This window comes from Paramisgurnus dabryanus, chromosome 2 (assembly GCF_030506205.2).
Source record: "Paramisgurnus dabryanus chromosome 2, PD_genome_1.1, whole genome shotgun sequence".
In the NCBI taxonomy this organism is placed as follows: Eukaryota; Metazoa; Chordata; class Actinopteri; order Cypriniformes; family Cobitidae; genus Paramisgurnus; species Paramisgurnus dabryanus.
Window position 1 is genome coordinate 20650764 of NC_133338.1, and position 18676 is coordinate 20669439.

At 40.3% G+C, this 18676-nt stretch overlaps 2 protein-coding genes and 6 non-coding genes across 9 annotated transcripts in view; all 8 read left to right on the plus strand.

The window, feature by feature from the left end:
• LOC135750824 (active breakpoint cluster region-related protein) overlaps positions 1–18676 on the plus strand; it is a 208849-nt gene that overhangs the window by 164389 nt on the left and 25784 nt on the right. The gene's annotated exons all lie outside the window — the stretch shown is intronic.
• LOC135730613 (calpain-5-like) overlaps positions 1–18676 on the plus strand; it is a 33009-nt gene that overhangs the window by 1881 nt on the left and 12452 nt on the right. Inside the window, exons 2-7 of the mRNA XM_073813672.1 lie at positions 13741–13818; positions 13947–14421; positions 17244–17366; positions 17678–17874; positions 17972–18090; positions 18461–18597. Coding sequence (XP_073669773.1) covers positions 13741–13818; positions 13947–14421; positions 17244–17366; positions 17678–17874; positions 17972–18090; positions 18461–18597 — 1129 coding nt within the window. The remainder of the gene's footprint in view (positions 1–13740; positions 13819–13946; positions 14422–17243; positions 17367–17677; positions 17875–17971; positions 18091–18460; positions 18598–18676) is intronic.
• Positions 1913–2006, plus strand: trnai-uau (transfer RNA isoleucine (anticodon UAU)). The gene is made up of 2 exons: positions 1913–1950; positions 1971–2006. It is a non-coding gene; the product is annotated as a tRNA-Ile (tRNA).
• Positions 3666–3759, plus strand: trnai-uau (transfer RNA isoleucine (anticodon UAU)). The gene is made up of 2 exons: positions 3666–3703; positions 3724–3759. It is a non-coding gene; the product is annotated as a tRNA-Ile (tRNA).
• Positions 7951–8044, plus strand: trnai-uau (transfer RNA isoleucine (anticodon UAU)). Its single transcript has 2 exons — positions 7951–7988; positions 8009–8044. It is a non-coding gene; the product is annotated as a tRNA-Ile (tRNA).
• trnai-uau (transfer RNA isoleucine (anticodon UAU)) lies at positions 9704–9797 on the plus strand. Its single transcript has 2 exons — positions 9704–9741; positions 9762–9797. It is a non-coding gene; the product is annotated as a tRNA-Ile (tRNA).
• trnai-uau (transfer RNA isoleucine (anticodon UAU)) lies at positions 12202–12295 on the plus strand. The gene is made up of 2 exons: positions 12202–12239; positions 12260–12295. It is a non-coding gene; the product is annotated as a tRNA-Ile (tRNA).
• Positions 12980–13073, plus strand: trnai-uau (transfer RNA isoleucine (anticodon UAU)). Its single transcript has 2 exons — positions 12980–13017; positions 13038–13073. It is a non-coding gene; the product is annotated as a tRNA-Ile (tRNA).

An 18676-nucleotide genomic window follows, 5' to 3' on the forward strand; every position in this document is an offset into this window, starting at 1 on the left:
ATAGAGCAGGATTTAAAGATGATTTAGTAAGGTTAAATGCAGTGAGATTGGGACCTTTCTTCTCTCTGCCAAAGTTGTAGGTCAAAACCGCTGAAGGTCAAACCTGCTGAAGCATTTTTGTTATTCTTATTTCACAATGGTCTGTAAAGCTTTACTTGAAGCATGGTTTTAAAGTTATGTAGCCGTAAGACAGTATCTAGCAAGGCAATGCCGAGGTTGACAGTTCGTGCCTCTCCAAAAGCATGCTTTTAAGATGATCTAGTAAGGTTAAATGCAGTAAGATGGGACCCTTTTTCCTTCTCTATGCCACAGTAGTAAATCTGTCAAAACACCTAAAGCATTTTTGTTATTCTTATTTCACAGTGGTCTGTAAAGCTTTACTTGAAGCATGGTTTTAAAGTAATGTAACCATAAGACAGTATGCAGCAATGCAATGCCGAGGTTGTGAGTTCGAGCCTCACCTGAAGCATGCTTTTAAGATGATTTAGTAAGGTTTGATAAAGTGAGATGGGGACCTTTCTCTAGTGATGTGACATCTGAAGCGAAGCTCCGGAGCTTGTGTCGAGCAAAAAGGGGCGTTCCAGATGAAGCCCCGATTCGAGGCTTGTATCGTTTCTGTGAAAATCACGTGACGATGACAAACGAGGCCTCGTTTTCTGTTGAATACGTCATTGCTTCACTCTGAGTATCGCCTTCGGATACAAATGGTTCGAAACTCGCGTCTTGACGAGGGTTTTGCAGTACGTTTGCATTGGTGTTGAGGTTTTGGTTGTACGTAGTGGCGAGTTTGTAGTGAGTTTGTAGTATAGTTATCATTATATATCATAGCCTTTATTATATATTATATTACACTTAGTTTAGACTATTATTAGAGTAAATTATACATAGCCTAGGAAAGTAGATTATTAGTAAATTAGCATATATCTAGTTCTAATACGTATAATACGTAATTATTTTGCTATATATATTATGATATATATAGCCTATATTAGTAGTAGTTTTATTATTATATATAGCATTGCTGTTATTATTATTATTATTATTATAAGACTAGACTGTATTAGGGATAGCCTAAGAGGACTGAGGATCCATTGGGATATTGAAACAAACAGAAGCTCCAATATCCCAATTTATATAAGCTGGCACTGACCTTATGTTGCCCAGCATCATCAGTGCCCTGTGAAAGGGTGTTTCCTAAGGTCTGAGAGGAGCTTTCTAAAAAGAGAAACCGCTTCAATCCAAATTCTGTAAAAAACTTTTGTTTTAAATAAAAACCAGTAAACACTTTTCCGTGTTGCAGTTTGCTGTTTCACACTTCCAGTCCCATAAGCATTGCACTATTGCACCCCTCAGTTCAATAAGCATTGCACTATTGCATTCCCAGAAAGCACTGCACTCATAATAATTTATTTACACTCATTCGGGGCTTTCACGGTTATCAATAACCCAAAGAACCACTGAACAGTTGAACACAAAGTTGTGTATGTATGAGTTGTGTGTACATAGGTTAACACAAGCAGAGTAAAATACTTTATTTAATACACAGGCAATAGATAAAGCCCAGACCATTACAATTTAGTTGCTCAGAATGAATAGATTTGTGTGCAATACATTGCTTTCCACAGCAGGTGTCACTAGAGAGCACACTGTTCACGAGGCTTCGGGTAACTGAACCTTTTGGCGAACCAATGGGCTGGAAAGCCTCAGTGGTTCAGGAAGCCTCATTTGGCCATCACTACCTTTCTCCCTTTCTATGCCAAAGAAGTAGGTCTGTCAAAACACCTAAAGCATTTGTGTTTACGTTTTTTTTACAGTGATCTGTAAAAGGTAATGACCCTTGTCATTTTTCCCAAACAGCTTTGTCCAGGTGTAAATCTGATGCCATCTGTTGTTTTCCCCAGTTCATTGTGCAGCTCCAGTGGCGCAATTGGTCAGCTCGCGGTACTTATAAGACTGTATGCAGTAAAGCAATGCTGTGGTTGTGAGTTCGAGCCTCACCTGGAGCATGCTTTTAAGATGATCTAGTAAGGTTTAATGCAGTGAGATTGGAACCATTCTCCATCTCTATGCCAAAGTAGTAGCCCTATCAAAACATCTGAAAGCTTGTGACTTTTGTCAGTTCGCCCAAGTTGCTTTCGCAGTTCCAATGGGGCAATCGGTCAGTGCGTAGTACTTATAAGACAGTATGCAGCAAGGCAATGGTGAGGTTCTGAGTTCAAGCCTCACCTGGAGCAGGCATTTAAGATGATATAGTAAGGTTAAATGCAGTGAGATTGGGACCTTTCTTCTTCTCTCTGCCAAAGTAGTAGGTCTGTCAAAACCGCTAAAGCATTTTTGTTATTCTTATGTGGTCTGTAAAGCTTTACTTGAAGCATGGTTTTAAAGTAATGTAGCCATAAGACTGTATGCAGCAAGCCAATGCCAAGGTTGACAGTTTGACCTTCACTTGGAGCATGCTTTTAAGATGATCTAGTAAGGTTAAATGCAGTAAGATTGGGACCTTTCTCCTTCTCTCTGCCAAAATAGTAGGTCTGTTAAAACCGCTAAAGCATTTTTGTTATTCTTATTTCACAGTGGTCTGTAAAGCTTTACTTGAAGCATGGTTTTAAAGTAAAGTAGCCATAAGACAGTATGCAGCAAGGCAATGCCGAGGTTGACAGTTTGAGCTTCACCTGGAGCATGCTTTTAAGATGATCTAGTAGGGTGAAATGCAGTAAGATTGGGACCTTTCTTCTTCTCTCTGCCAAAGTAGCAGCCCTGTCAAAACATCTGAAAGCTTGTGACTTTTGTCAGTTGGCCTAAGTTGCATTGCCCAGTTCCAGTGGTGCAATCGGTCAGCGCATGGTACTTATAAGACAGTATGCAGCAAGGCAATGCTGAGGCTGTGAGTTCGAGCCTCACCTGGAGCAGGCTTTTAAGATGACCTAGTAAGGTGAAATGCAGTAAGATTGGGACCTTTCTTCTTCTCTCTGCCAAAGTAGTAAGTCTGTTAAAACCGCTAAAGCATTTTTGTTATTCTTATTTCACAGTGGTCTGTAAAACTTTACTTGAAGCATGGTTTTAAAGTAAAGTAGCCATAAGACAGTATGCAGCAAGGCAATGCCGAGGTTGACAGTTTGAGCTTCACCTGGAGCATGCTTTTAAGATGATCTAGTAAGGTTTCATAAAGTGAGATGGGGACCTTTCTCCCTTTCTTTGCCAAAGAAGTAGGTCTGTCGAAACACCTAAAGCATTTGTGTTATTCTTTTTTTACAGTGATCTGTAAAAGTTAATGACCCTTGTCATTTTTCCCAAACAGCTTTGTCCAGGTGTAAATCTGATGCCATCTGTTGTTTTCCCCAAACTCATTGTGCAGCTCTGGTGGCGCAGTTGGTCAGCCCGCGGTACTTTTAAAACAGTATGCATCAAAGCAATGCCGAGGTTGTGATTTCGAGCCTCACTTGGAGCATGTTTTTAAGATTACCTAGTAAGGTTTAATGCAGTGAGATGGCACCCTTTTTCCTTCTCTATGCCAAAGTAGCAAATGTCAAAACACGTAAAGCATTTGTGTTGTCGTTGTTCCACAGTGATCTGTAAAAGTTCATGACCCTTGTCGTTTTTCCCAAACAGATTTGTCCAGCTGTAAAGCTGATGCAATTTATTGTTTTCCCCAATTCCTTTGTGCAGCTCCAGTGGCGCAATCGGTTAGCGCGCGGTACTTATAAGACAGTATGCAGCAAGGCAATGCCGAGGTTGTGAGTTCGAGCCTCACCTGGAGTAGCCTTTTAAAGATGATCTAGTAAGGTTTAATGCAGTGAGATTGGGACCTTTCTCCTTCTCTCTGCCAAAGTAGTAGGTCTGTTAAAACCTCTAAAGCATTTGTGTTATTCTTATTTCACAGTGGTCTATAAAGCTTTACTTGAAGTATGGTTTTAAAGTACTGTAATGTAGCCATAAGACTGTATGCAGCAAAGCAATGCCGAGGTTGACAGTTTGAGCTTCACCTGGAGCATGCTTTTAGGATGATCTAGTAAGGTTTAATGCAGTAAGATTGGGACTTTTCTCCTTCTCTCTACCAAAGTAGCAGCCCTGTCAAAACATCTGAAAGCTTGTGTCTTTGGTCAGTTGGCCCAAGTTGCATTGCCCAGTTCCAGTGGTGCAATCGGTCAGTGGGCGGTACTTATAAGACAGTATGCAGCAAGGCAATGCTGAGGCTGTGGGTTCGAGCCTCACATGGAGCAGGCTTTAAAGATGATCTAGTAAGGTTAAATGCAGTGAGAATGGGACCTTTCTTCTCTCTGCCAAAGTTGTGGTTCTGTCATAACCGCATATTCTTATTTCACAGTGGTCTGTAAAGCTTTACTTGAAGTATGGTTTTAAATTAATGTAGCCGTAAAACAGTATGCAGCAAGGCAATGCCGAGGTTGACAGTTCGAGCCTCACCTGGAGCAGGCTTTTAAGATGATCTAGTAAGGTTTAATGCAGTGAGATGGGAACCTTTCTCCTTCTCTATGCCAAAGTAGTAGCCCTATCAAAACACCTAAAGCATTTGCGTTGTCGTTGTTCCACATTGATCTGTAAAAGTTAATGACCCTTGTCATTTTTCCCAAACAGCTTTGTTCATGTGTAAATCTGATGCCATTTGTTGTTTTCCCCAAACTCCATGTGCAGCTCCCATGGCGCAATTGGTCAGCGCGCGGTACTTATAAGACAGTATGCAGCAAAGCAATGCTGGGTTGTGAGTTGAGCCTCACCTGGAGCAGGCTTTAAGATGATCTAGTAAGGTTTAATGCAGTGAGATTGGAACCTTTCTTCTTCTCTATGCCAAAGTAGTAGCCCTGTCAAAACATCGGAAAGCTTGTGACTTTGTCAGTTTTCCCAAGTTGCTTTGCGCTGTTCTAGTGGCGCAATCGGTCAGTGCGCGGCACTTATAAGACAGTATGCAACAAGGCAATGGCGAGGTTGTGAGTTCGAGCCTTACCAGGAGCATGCTTTTAAGATGATCTAGTAAGGTTTAATGCAGTGAGATGGGACCCTTTTTCCTTCTCTATGCCACAGTAGTAAATCTGTCAAAACACCTAAAGCATTTTTGTTATTCTTATTTCACAGTGGTCTGTAAAGCTTTACTTGAAGCATGGTTTTAAAGTAATGTAGCCATAAGACAGTATGCAGCAATGCAATGCCGAGGTTGTGAGTTCGAGCCTCACCTGGAGCATGCTTTTAAGATGATTTAGTAAGGTTTGATAAAGTGAGATGGGGACCTTTCTCCCTTTCTATGCCAAAGAAGTAGGTCTGTCAAAACACCTAAAGCATTTGTGTTTACGTTTTTTTACAGTGATCTGTAAAAGGTAATGACCCTTGTCATTTTTCTCAAACAGCTTTGTCCAGGTGTAAATCTGATGCCATCTGTTGTTTTCCCCGGCTCATTGTGCAGCTCCAGTGGCGCAATTGGTCAGCTCGCGGCACTTATAAGACAGTATGCAATAAGGCAATGGCGAGGTTGTGAGTTCGAGCCTAACCAGGAGCATGCTTTTAAGATGATCTAGTAAGGTTTAATGCAGTGAGATGGCACCCTTTTTCCTTCTCTATGCCAAAGTAGTAAATCTGTCAAAACACCTAAAGCATTTGTGTTATTGTTGTTCCACAGTGATCTGTAAAAGTTCATGACCCTTGTCGTTTTTCCCAAACAGATTTGTCCAGCTGTTAAGCTGATGCAATTTATTGTTTTCCCCAAACTCCTTTGTGCAGCTCCAGTGGCGCAATCGGTCAGCGCGCGGTACTTATAAGACAGTATGCAGCAAAGAAATGCTGAGGTTGTGAGTTGAGCCTCACCTGGAGCAGGCTTTAGGATGATCTAGTAAGGTTTAATGCAGTGAGATTGGAACTATTCTCCTTCTCTATGCCAAAGTAGTAGCCCTATCAAAACATCTGAAAGCTTGTGACTTTTGTCAGTTCGCCCAAGTTGCTTTCGCAGTTCCAATGGGGCAATCGGTCAGTGCGTAGTACTTATAAGACAGTATGCAGCAAGGCAATGCCGAGGCTGTGGGTTCGAGCATCACATAGAGCAGGATTTAAAGATGATTTAGTAAGGTTAAATGCAGTGAGATTGGGACCTTTCTTCTCTCTGCCAAAGTTGTAGGTCAAAACCGCTGAAGGTCAAACCTGCTGAAGCATTTTTGTTATTCTTATTTCACAATGGTCTGTAAAGCTTTACTTGAAGCATGGTTTTAAAGTTATGTAGCCGTAAGACAGTATCTAGCAAGGCAATGCCGAGGTTGACAGTTCGTGCCTCTCCAAAAGCATGCTTTTAAGATGATCTAGTAAGGTTAAATGCAGTAAGATGGGACCCTTTTTCCTTCTCTATGCCACAGTAGTAAATCTGTCAAAACACCTAAAGCATTTTTGTTATTCTTATTTCACAGTGGTCTGTAAAGCTTTACTTGAAGCATGGTTTTAAAGTAATGTAACCATAAGACAGTATGCAGCAATGCAATGCCGAGGTTGTGAGTTCGAGCCTCACCTGAAGCATGCTTTTAAGATGATTTAGTAAGGTTTGATAAAGTGAGATGGGGACCTTTCTCTAGTGATGTGACATCTGAAGCGAAGCTCCGGAGCTTGTGTCGAGCAAAAAGGGGCGTTCCAGATGAAGCCCCGATTCGAGGCTTGTATCGTTTCTGTGAAAATCACGTGACGATGACAAACGAGGCCTCGTTTTCTGTTGAATACGTCATTGCTTCACTCTGAGTATCGCCTTCGGATACAAATGGTTCGAAACTCGCGTCTTGACGAGGGTTTTGCAGTACGTTTGCATTGGTGTTGAGGTTTTGGTTGTACGTAGTGGCGAGTTTGTAGTGAGTTTGTAGTATAGTTATCATTATATATCATAGCCTTTATTATATATTATATTACACTTAGTTTAGACTATTATTAGAGTAAATTATACATAGCCTAGGAAAGTAGATTATTAGTAAATTAGCATATATCTAGTTCTAATACGTATAATACGTAATTATTTTGCTATATATATTATGATATATATAGCCTATATTAGTAGTAGTTTTATTATTATATATAGCATTGCTGTTATTATTATTATTATTATTATAAGACTAGACTGTATTAGGGATAGCCTAAGAGGACTGAGGATCCATTGGGATATTGAAACAAACAGAAGCTCCAATATCCCAATTTATATAAGCTGGCACTGACCTTATGTTGCCCAGCATCATCAGTGCCCTGTGAAAGGGTGTTTCCTAAGGTCTGAGAGGAGCTTTCTAAAAAGAGAAACCGCTTCAATCCAAATTCTGTAAAAAACTTTTGTTTTAAATAAAAACCAGTAAACACTTTTCCGTGTTGCAGTTTGCTGTTTCACACTTCCAGTCCCATAAGCATTGCACTATTGCACCCCTCAGTTCAATAAGCATTGCACTATTGCATTCCCAGAAAGCACTGCACTCATAATAATTTATTTACACTCATTCGGGGCTTTCACGGTTATCAATAACCCAAAGAACCACTGAACAGTTGAACACAAAGTTGTGTATGTATGAGTTGTGTGTACATAGGTTAACACAAGCAGAGTAAAATACTTTATTTAATACACAGGCAATAGATAAAGCCCAGACCATTACAATTTAGTTGCTCAGAATGAATAGATTTGTGTGCAATACATTGCTTTCCACAGCAGGTGTCACTAGAGAGCACACTGTTCACGAGGCTTCGGGTAACTGAACCTTTTGGCGAACCAATGGGCTGGAAAGCCTCAGTGGTTCAGGAAGCCTCATTTGGCCATCACTACCTTTCTCCCTTTCTATGCCAAAGAAGTAGGTCTGTCAAAACACCTAAAGCATTTGTGTTTACGTTTTTTTTACAGTGATCTGTAAAAGGTAATGACCCTTGTCATTTTTCCCAAACAGCTTTGTCCAGGTGTAAATCTGATGCCATCTGTTGTTTTCCCCAGTTCATTGTGCAGCTCCAGTGGCGCAATTGGTCAGCTCGCGGTACTTATAAGACTGTATGCAGTAAAGCAATGCTGTGGTTGTGAGTTCGAGCCTCACCTGGAGCATGCTTTTAAGATGATCTAGTAAGGTTTAATGCAGTGAGATTGGAACCATTCTCCATCTCTATGCCAAAGTAGTAGCCCTATCAAAACATCTGAAAGCTTGTGACTTTTGTCAGTTCGCCCAAGTTGCTTTCGCAGTTCCAATGGGGCAATCGGTCAGTGCGTAGTACTTATAAGACAGTATGCAGCAAGGCAATGGTGAGGTTCTGAGTTCAAGCCTCACCTGGAGCAGGCATTTAAGATGATATAGTAAGGTTAAATGCAGTGAGATTGGGACCTTTCTTCTTCTCTCTGCCAAAGTAGTAGGTCTGTCAAAACCGCTAAAGCATTTTTGTTATTCTTATGTGGTCTGTAAAGCTTTACTTGAAGCATGGTTTTAAAGTAATGTAGCCATAAGACTGTATGCAGCAAGCCAATGCCAAGGTTGACAGTTTGACCTTCACTTGGAGCATGCTTTTAAGATGATCTAGTAAGGTTAAATGCAGTAAGATTGGGACCTTTCTCCTTCTCTCTGCCAAAATAGTAGGTCTGTTAAAACCGCTAAAGCATTTTTGTTATTCTTATTTCACAGTGGTCTGTAAAGCTTTACTTGAAGCATGGTTTTAAAGTAAAGTAGCCATAAGACAGTATGCAGCAAGGCAATGCCGAGGTTGACAGTTTGAGCTTCACCTGGAGCATGCTTTTAAGATGATCTAGTAGGGTGAAATGCAGTAAGATTGGGACCTTTCTTCTTCTCTCTGCCAAAGTAGCAGCCCTGTCAAAACATCTGAAAGCTTGTGACTTTTGTCAGTTGGCCTAAGTTGCATTGCCCAGTTCCAGTGGTGCAATCGGTCAGCGCATGGTACTTATAAGACAGTATGCAGCAAGGCAATGCTGAGGCTGTGAGTTCGAGCCTCACCTGGAGCAGGCTTTTAAGATGACCTAGTAAGGTGAAATGCAGTAAGATTGGGACCTTTCTTCTTCTCTCTGCCAAAGTAGTAAGTCTGTTAAAACCGCTAAAGCATTTTTGTTATTCTTATTTCACAGTGGTCTGTAAAACTTTACTTGAAGCATGGTTTTAAAGTAAAGTAGCCATAAGACAGTATGCAGCAAGGCAATGCCGAGGTTGACAGTTTGAGCTTCACCTGGAGCATGCTTTTAAGATGATCTAGTAAGGTTTCATAAAGTGAGATGGGGACCTTTCTCCCTTTCTTTGCCAAAGAAGTAGGTCTGTCGAAACACCTAAAGCATTTGTGTTATTCTTTTTTTACAGTGATCTGTAAAAGTTAATGACCCTTGTCATTTTTCCCAAACAGCTTTGTCCAGGTGTAAATCTGATGCCATCTGTTGTTTTCCCCAAACTCATTGTGCAGCTCTGGTGGCGCAGTTGGTCAGCCCGCGGTACTTTTAAAACAGTATGCATCAAAGCAATGCCGAGGTTGTGATTTCGAGCCTCACTTGGAGCATGTTTTTAAGATTACCTAGTAAGGTTTAATGCAGTGAGATGGCACCCTTTTTCCTTCTCTATGCCAAAGTAGCAAATGTCAAAACACGTAAAGCATTTGTGTTGTCGTTGTTCCACAGTGATCTGTAAAAGTTCATGACCCTTGTCGTTTTTCCCAAACAGATTTGTCCAGCTGTAAAGCTGATGCAATTTATTGTTTTCCCCAATTCCTTTGTGCAGCTCCAGTGGCGCAATCGGTTAGCGCGCGGTACTTATAAGACAGTATGCAGCAAGGCAATGCCGAGGTTGTGAGTTCGAGCCTCACCTGGAGTAGCCTTTTAAAGATGATCTAGTAAGGTTTAATGCAGTGAGATTGGGACCTTTCTCCTTCTCTCTGCCAAAGTAGTAGGTCTGTTAAAACCTCTAAAGCATTTGTGTTATTCTTATTTCACAGTGGTCTATAAAGCTTTACTTGAAGTATGGTTTTAAAGTACTGTAATGTAGCCATAAGACTGTATGCAGCAAAGCAATGCCGAGGTTGACAGTTTGAGCTTCACCTGGAGCATGCTTTTAGGATGATCTAGTAAGGTTTAATGCAGTAAGATTGGGACTTTTCTCCTTCTCTCTACCAAAGTAGCAGCCCTGTCAAAACATCTGAAAGCTTGTGTCTTTGGTCAGTTGGCCCAAGTTGCATTGCCCAGTTCCAGTGGTGCAATCGGTCAGTGGGCGGTACTTATAAGACAGTATGCAGCAAGGCAATGCTGAGGCTGTGGGTTCGAGCCTCACATGGAGCAGGCTTTAAAGATGATCTAGTAAGGTTAAATGCAGTGAGAATGGGACCTTTCTTCTCTCTGCCAAAGTTGTGGTTCTGTCATAACCGCATATTCTTATTTCACAGTGGTCTGTAAAGCTTTACTTGAAGTATGGTTTTAAATTAATGTAGCCGTAAAACAGTATGCAGCAAGGCAATGCCGAGGTTGACAGTTCGAGCCTCACCTGGAGCAGGCTTTTAAGATGATCTAGTAAGGTTTAATGCAGTGAGATGGGAACCTTTCTCCTTCTCTATGCCAAAGTAGTAGCCCTATCAAAACACCTAAAGCATTTGCGTTGTCGTTGTTCCACATTGATCTGTAAAAGTTAATGACCCTTGTCATTTTTCCCAAACAGCTTTGTTCATGTGTAAATCTGATGCCATTTGTTGTTTTCCCCAAACTCCATGTGCAGCTCCCATGGCGCAATTGGTCAGCGCGCGGTACTTATAAGACAGTATGCAGCAAAGCAATGCTGGGTTGTGAGTTGAGCCTCACCTGGAGCAGGCTTTAAGATGATCTAGTAAGGTTTAATGCAGTGAGATTGGAACCTTTCTTCTTCTCTATGCCAAAGTAGTAGCCCTGTCAAAACATCGGAAAGCTTGTGACTTTGTCAGTTTTCCCAAGTTGCTTTGCGCTGTTCTAGTGGCGCAATCGGTCAGTGCGCGGCACTTATAAGACAGTATGCAACAAGGCAATGGCGAGGTTGTGAGTTCGAGCCTTACCAGGAGCATGCTTTTAAGATGATCTAGTAAGGTTTAATGCAGTGAGATGGCACCCTTTTTCCTTCTCTATGCCAAAGTAGTAAATCTGTCAAAACACCTAAAGCATTTGTGTTATTGTTGTTCCACAGTGATCTGTAAAAGTTCATGACCCTTGTCGTTTTTCCCAAACAGATTTGTCCAGCTGTTAAGCTGATGCAATTTATTGTTTTCCCCAAACTCCTTTGTGCAGCTCCAGTGGCGCAATCGGTCAGCACGCGGTACTTATAAGACAGTATGCAGCAAAGAAATGCTGAGGTTGTGAGTTGAGCCTCACCTGGAGCAGGCTTTAGGATGATCTAGTAAGGTTTAATGCAGTGAGATTGGAACCATTCTCCTTCTCTATGCCAAAGTAGTAGCCCTATCAAAACATCTGAAAGCTTGTGACTTTTGTCAGTTCGCCCAAGTTGCTTTCGCAGTTCCAATGGGGCAATCGGTCAGTGCGTAGTACAGTATGCAGCAAGGCAATGCCGAGGCTGTGGGTTCGAGCATCACATGGAGCAGGATTTAAAGATGATCTAGTAAGGTTAAATGCAGTGAGATTGGGACCTTTCTTCTCTCTGCCAAAGTTGTAGGTCAAACCTGCTGAAGCATTTTTGTTATTCTTATTTCACAATGGTCTGTAAAGCTTTACTTGAAGCATGGTTTTAAAGTTATGTAGCCGTAAGACAGTATCTAGCAAGGCAATGCCGAGGTTGACAGTTCGTGCTTCTCCAAAAGCATGCTTTTAAGATGATCTAGTAAGGTTTAATGCAGTTAGATGGGAACCTTTCTCCTTCTCTATGCCAAAGTAGTAGGTCTGTCAAAACACCTAAAGCATTTGTGTTGTCGTTGTTCCACATTGATCTGTAAAAGTTAATGACCCTTGTCATTTTTCCCAAACAGCTTTGTCCATGTGTAAATCTGATGCCATTTGTTGTTTTCCCCAAACTCCATGTGCAGCTCCCATGGCGCAATTGGTCAGCGCGCAGTACTTATAAGACACTATGCAGCAAAGCAATGCTGAGGTTGTGAGTTGAGCCTCACCTGGAGCAGGCTTTAAGATGATCTAGTAAGGTTTAATGCAGTGAGATTGGAACCTTTCTCCTTCTTTATGCCAAAGTAGTAGCCCTGTCAAAACATCTGAAAGCTTGTGACTTTGTCAGTTTTCCCAAGTTGCTTTGCGCTGTTCCAGTGGCGCAATCGGTCAGTGCGCGGTACTTATAAGACAGTATGCAACAAGGCAATGCCGAGGTTGTGAGTTCGAGCCTCACCTGGAGCATGCTTTTAAAGATGATCTAGTAAGGTTTGATAAAGTGAGATGTGGACTTTTCTTCTCTCTGCCAAAGTAGTAGATCTGTTAAAACTGCTAAAGCATTTTTGTTATTCTTATTTCACAGTGGTCTGTAAAACTTTTCTTGAAGCATGGTTTTAAAGTAATGTAGCCGTAAGACAGTATGCAGCAAAGCAATGCCAAGGTTGTGAGCTCTAGCCTCACCTGGAGCATGCTTTTAACTCTTTCACTGCCAGCATTTTTCATGATTTTCACAAAGTTTAATGCCTTCTAGAAAATGCTCCTTTTTAAATATATAAACATATAATATATGAAATAAAAGAACAGACCCTCTGCTTTCAAACAAAAAAATCAGTTTCATCCTACCGGTTTTTATAAGTTGCGGAAGAGTGGATAATGGTGGATAATAGCGGTATTGCAGATTGAAAAGATATCTCGTCAATGGTGGGGAAATAGTTAAGATGATCTAGTAAGGTTTAATGCAGTGAGATGGGAACCTTTCTCCTTCTCTATGCCAAAGTAGTAAATCTGTCAAAACACCTAAAGCATTTGTGTTGTCGTTGTTCTACAAGTGATCTGTAAAAGTTCATGACCCTGGTCATTTTCCCCAAACAGCTTTGTCCAGCTGTAAAGCTGATGCCATTTGTTGTTTTCCCCAAAATGCTTTGCGCAGTTCCAGTGGCGCAATTGGTCAGCGCGTGGTACTTATAAGACAGTATGCAGCAAAGCAATGCTGAGGTTGTGAGTTCGAGCCTCACCTGGAGCATGCTTTTAAGATGATCTAGTAAGGTTTAATGCAGTGAGATTGGATCCTTTCTCCTTCTCTATGCCAAAGTATTAGCCCTGTCAAAACATCTGAAAGCTTGTGACTTTTGTCAGTTTGCCCAAGTTGCTTTGTGTCGTTTCAGTGGCGCAATCGGTCAGTGCGCGGTACTTATAAGACAGTATGCAGCAAGGCAAGTTTAAGGGTGATTTAATGATTTGTTAAAAGTTATTTAGATATAGTTGTGATCAAACGTTTACATACACATTGCAGAATCTGATATTTAAAGAGGTAGTTCGATGAAAAATGAACAGTTTTATACTCACCCTTAGGCCATCCAAGATGTAGCTGACATTTTTCATCAGTAGAACTGTAATAAAGATTTTTATATGGCTAGGAGACAACATAGGATGCATGGCATTCTTTTATGAAGCTTTTCCATCTTTTTAAAGCTTAAGAAGAGGCCGTTACAATCCACTTACAATGTAAATAAAACAACAAAATGACACTTTCTCTAAAAGAATTCAGAGAAAGTTTCAAAGAACTTCATGGGGGTTAATTAAAAATGAATAAACTTTCATTTGTGGTTTTATCATAGTTTGGGTAAATTATCCTGCTTTGCATAAAATGTGATCAATAAATAGCAAACTTCTTTCTGGTGATCTCACAGGTCTCCTCAGTGGCAGCATCTGGGGAACAAGGATAAGGAAAAGATGGGGCTTATTGTCAGAGATGTGGGAGAGTTTTGGTAATTTTACTTAATTTTTATCAGTGGAATGTCAATTTTCATATATTTTATTTTGGAAATGTCGAAACTTCATTTCTTAAGCCAGATTTTTGCTGTTCATCTTGAAATCGGTTTTTATTGTCTCAAAGGATGGAATTTAAAGACTTCTGCAGATACTTCACAGACATGGTGGTATGCAGATTGCCAGAAAATTCTCTTCTCTGGTCCCAGGCTCACTGGAGGGAGGTTCGATGCATGGGGGCATGGACTTACAAACCTGTAATCCCACACACACGATCCTGTTCTGATCATCTGAACATTAAGGCCCAGAAGCCCTCCACAGGGCTTCAGTGGTCCAAACAAATGCCAGCGCAGAGAAGAGAACAAAGTAAGCAACAACTAAGTGAAAGACAAAAGGAGGAACACTTTCAAGAAGAAAAATGGAAAAAAATAGAAAATCAAGAAGTCAAGGCAAGTACGTTAAGGAGGGGACACAGACCCTTAAAAGCTGAGTGTAAGAAAAAAACAGGAGTAGGTGAGGGAAGATGGGAGAGACAAATGGACAAAAGAAGTCGAAGTGGAGGGTGTATCAATCACAGAGACACGTTTCTACACAACCCCCAGGTAAAGCTTTCCAACAGAAAAGTCTGGTAAATACATTCTAACATGGGCATCAGCGGTTGAATTGTTCGAGGGGGATTGTGTGGTCAAATCCCAGCAAGCAAAAACCAAGATGGCTAACTATAGACCCAATATTGTCCGGCTATTAGTAACCCACTTCTACCCTAAATAACCTTAAATTTGGTTACATGCCGTTTTTGCAACTTGGAGATGTATTATATTCCATCATGTAAGCAAAGGTTACAGGTGCTCAAAGTGTTTCCTTTCATTTCTTTTACATTTTCTAAGCGTATACGCATCTATGGGCTATGGTTAGACATACATTTTTTTGACTTTTTTTAGCCAAAATTGCTTGCTGGGCTGTTATTCCTGGGGGAAAAAAACAGGCAGCGAGCATGCATACATTGCATACATTTTAACCATGAGTTTTGAATTTCATAACTGACTCTCCTGACTTGAGTTTTAATTGCACGTAACGGAAGCGGGAAGCGCTTATAAAACTATACTGTATATCGATCATACATGTTAAAAACAAAGCTGGTATAACGTATATAATCTGTGCTAATAGTTGGTGGCAGTAAGTCCACTATTCAGGGTGCAAACCTCAGTTCCACAGAACATAAACTGGATGGCAAACCTGAATTTTCAGCATCACTGCTCCAATCTTTAATGTCACATGATCCTACAGAAATCAATATTTGAGGAGCTCAGATGCAAAAGCTGCAAAATGCCACTGTGGTCACTAAATGCCAAAAATTCACTAAATGGTCTTAGCACATATTGGGCTCTATCTTACACCCGGCGCAATGCAGCGCAATGCGCTACGCAAGTGTCTTTTGCTAGTTTACACCCTCCGCAATCATCATTTTCACGTTTAGCGCCACGTTGTTTAAATAGCAAATGCATTTGCGCCCCCTTTTGCGCCCATGGGCGTTCTGGTCTGAAAACGAGGTGTGTTCAGGCGCATTGTTGGCGCGTTGCTATTTTGAGGCAACTAAAATAGACTACGCCATTGACCAACAAAAACCTGCTCTAAAGTCTAAAGTCAATGGCGCAATATGTTTTTTGTTATTTAAAGAGCGCATTAGTAATATGCGCCTATAAACGGGACGACAACGCGGGTTTGCTTATCACATATATGAATGCCCAGCAGCACAAAAAAACTTTTTAAATATGAAAGATTAAAGGATTGAATGTAAAAGATTATTATTGAGTCTCTTGGACATAAATGAGGACTGATTATGAGACGTTAAGGCACAAAGAGTGCTTCACCTGTAGCCTGGTAAGTAAATAAATGCTTTTCTTTAAACAAATGCATCTGTTTTTAAATGGTTTTTTAAATGCTACCTCACAGATTTATTGTATATGATGACTCTGTGCTGTCCAAGTGCTGAAACGTGCGAAGAGCCATTTGTAAATTCTTTATCTCCTGTTTGTTACAAATAAAGTATTTTTAGAGTACAAACCTTTTCTTACATGCTTGTAAATTATTTTTTGATGATATTGGATAGCCATACATTTAAAGCAATTAAAAGCCTGCTTTTTTACTTCCATGTCTAAAAGAAAACGGGTTTTGAAGGTTTTAATATAAAACTAACACAATTATTTAACATTATTCTTAAAATCTTCTTCCTCCGCTTAGTTTTTCAGTTAAACTAAATAGGGATTATGCACAGCGCCAGCACAACTGGCTTTTAAAGGGGATGAGAGCTGAGACTCTCATTGGTTTATTGCACGTTACGCCTAAAACACACCCATTACTCATTAAAAAAAGGACCAACCCTTTTCGGCCATGCGCTCGGCGCACAAACCATTTTTCCGTTGCTAAATTAGCAAAAGTGGATTCGGACACACTCATTTAGGCGTTGCGCTGTGCGCTTTAGACAATGCGCTTAGATTGTTAAAATAGGGCCCATTATGTGTTCATCAAAAGCCTTCGCTTCAAATCCGCTTAATCTCCGCCTCAAGCCATTTAGAATCTGCTCAATGCCACATCGATATTTCAGCAAAGTCCTCTTACGACGTCCTCTTATGACGAAGCGTACCCGAGTATGATTGTCATCCCTCCCCACTCCCCTGCTTGTCTGCACTCAAACTACACCTTATGATCCCTACCCGAGAACACTTCCCAGCAAGCAAAAACCAAGACGTTGAAATGACGGCTAACTATAGACCCAATATAGACCGGCTATGAGTTACCCACTTCTACCCTAAATAGCCTTGAATTTGGTTACATGCCATTTTTGCCAAAATAACTTGAAGATGTATGATATTCCATCATGTAGGCAAAGTCAACAGGTGTTCAAGGTGTTTGCTTTCATTTGTTTTAAACTTATACGTATCGTCTATTCTTGGGCTATGGTAGACGTCTATTAGATTTTCACTGACAGCCCAAATTTAGCCTGGTTTTAGCCCAAATTGCTTGCTGGGTTATATCATGAAAAGATGCAACTGTTTTGAAAAAAAAAGTGGAAGAAATGTGCTGTGGAGTTCAACGATATTTTAAGTTTCTGGCTTATTAGGTGTGTTTGAAATTATCAACCACAATGGGGGAACAGCGGTCCATTGTTACATAGTGTTGCTTGAAGGTACATAGGTGTAATAGTTGTGTTTTATTGTTTGATTAACTCGTTGTTAACCTAAGGTATAACCAACATAACTATTTATGAGCAGAATACTTGTGGAGACTGTGCTATGTCTAAATAATTTTGTGTGTGTGTGTGTGTGTGTGTGTTCGTTTAAGCACACAAAGATGTGAATGAAATAAATTCTGTTTAGGTGCAGATCTTGCATTTATCTTTTATCTCACTCTTCTTTTTTTCTAGTTTATGTTTGAAGTTGGTGGAGATGGGGATGAGGTGTTAATTTCTCTGCAGCAGGAGGACAGGAGGATGAAAAGGAAGGAGGGAAGAGGAGAGAACCTACCAATCGGCTTTGAGGTTCTTAGGGTAGGTGACTGAGTAACTAGTAGGCAGGCAACCAGTCAAACTGCATAATGGAATAATCAATACAGTTTTGGTCGTGTTAGCGAAAGCTTACTTGATGGCGTTTGAGTTCTTATCTTTTTTGAATAGCCTATAAAGTTTTATTTCTATTTTATTTTCACCATTTTTTTGTTTTTTTGTATAATAATTATTATAATTTCCTTTGTGATAAATTTGGGTTTTACTTAGAAGCTGAAAGATAGAATAAAATTAGATTTCAAACAAACTAATTTTTATACCTGAATTTTAATTTGAAATGATGGTCACCTTTTCAGGTGGAGGCAAATCGTGTGTTGCGGGTACAGTGTTTATGTGAGCAGGCTGCTAGCTCAGTGTATATGGACTCTCGTAGCGTCACACTGCGTGTGTCCCTTGGTCCTGGTCGGTACGTCATCCTCCCCACCACATTCCAGCCTGGAGACACTGGACAGTTCCTCTTGCGTTTTTTCTCACACTCACATGTGTGCCTCAGGTAAATATATATGGTATATATCATCTCAAAGGCCCATTGCAACCTCTGTCTTAATCACATGTCCATTTTGTTTTGTCTTTCTGTCATCTTTATGCAGAGAGTTGAAGGAAGAACTACCTGCTCCTTCATTGTGGCAGTGTTGTATTCCAGAACTCAGTGCTGTAACTACAGTCCATTTGCTTAAGGCATCTGGCCTCAGCAAACCCAAGCAAACAGGTTGAAAGTCATCATCTAATAAGTTGCATTCAGCCAATCAAACAGATTCAGCAATGTTTTTCAGTTTAATGGGGAACTATACAGTACCATTCAATGCTATAGAAACACTTGATAGAAATGTTTCTTATGATCTTAAACATTTTTTATGGAGAGTGATGCTAAATGGTCTAATCATATTCAATGGATTATGCTAAGCTATGCTAAAAGTGGTACCGCCAAACGCGGAGATTGAATGAAAGCATTCCAAAATAGTAAAAATCAAATGTTTAACTTTAGAGGTGCTGGAAAATAAGCATATTTAAAACATTTAAAATATTTAAATCTGGCATTCTTTCTGGTATTTTATGATCTTTCGTTTATATATTTTTAGCCCCTGATGTGTATGCTATCATCCGGTGTGAAGAGGACTCTGTCAAGACTCAAATTTTCACAAAAGATGGAAGCCCTGAATTTAACACCAAGGCCATCTTTTACAGCAGAAATCCTAAATCCAAAATCTTCATTGAGGTTAGAGGCTACTGCTTGTTTTCAAAAGGTTGCCTGACTTTTTTTTTTATTCTTATATTAATATTAACATTTTCAAATG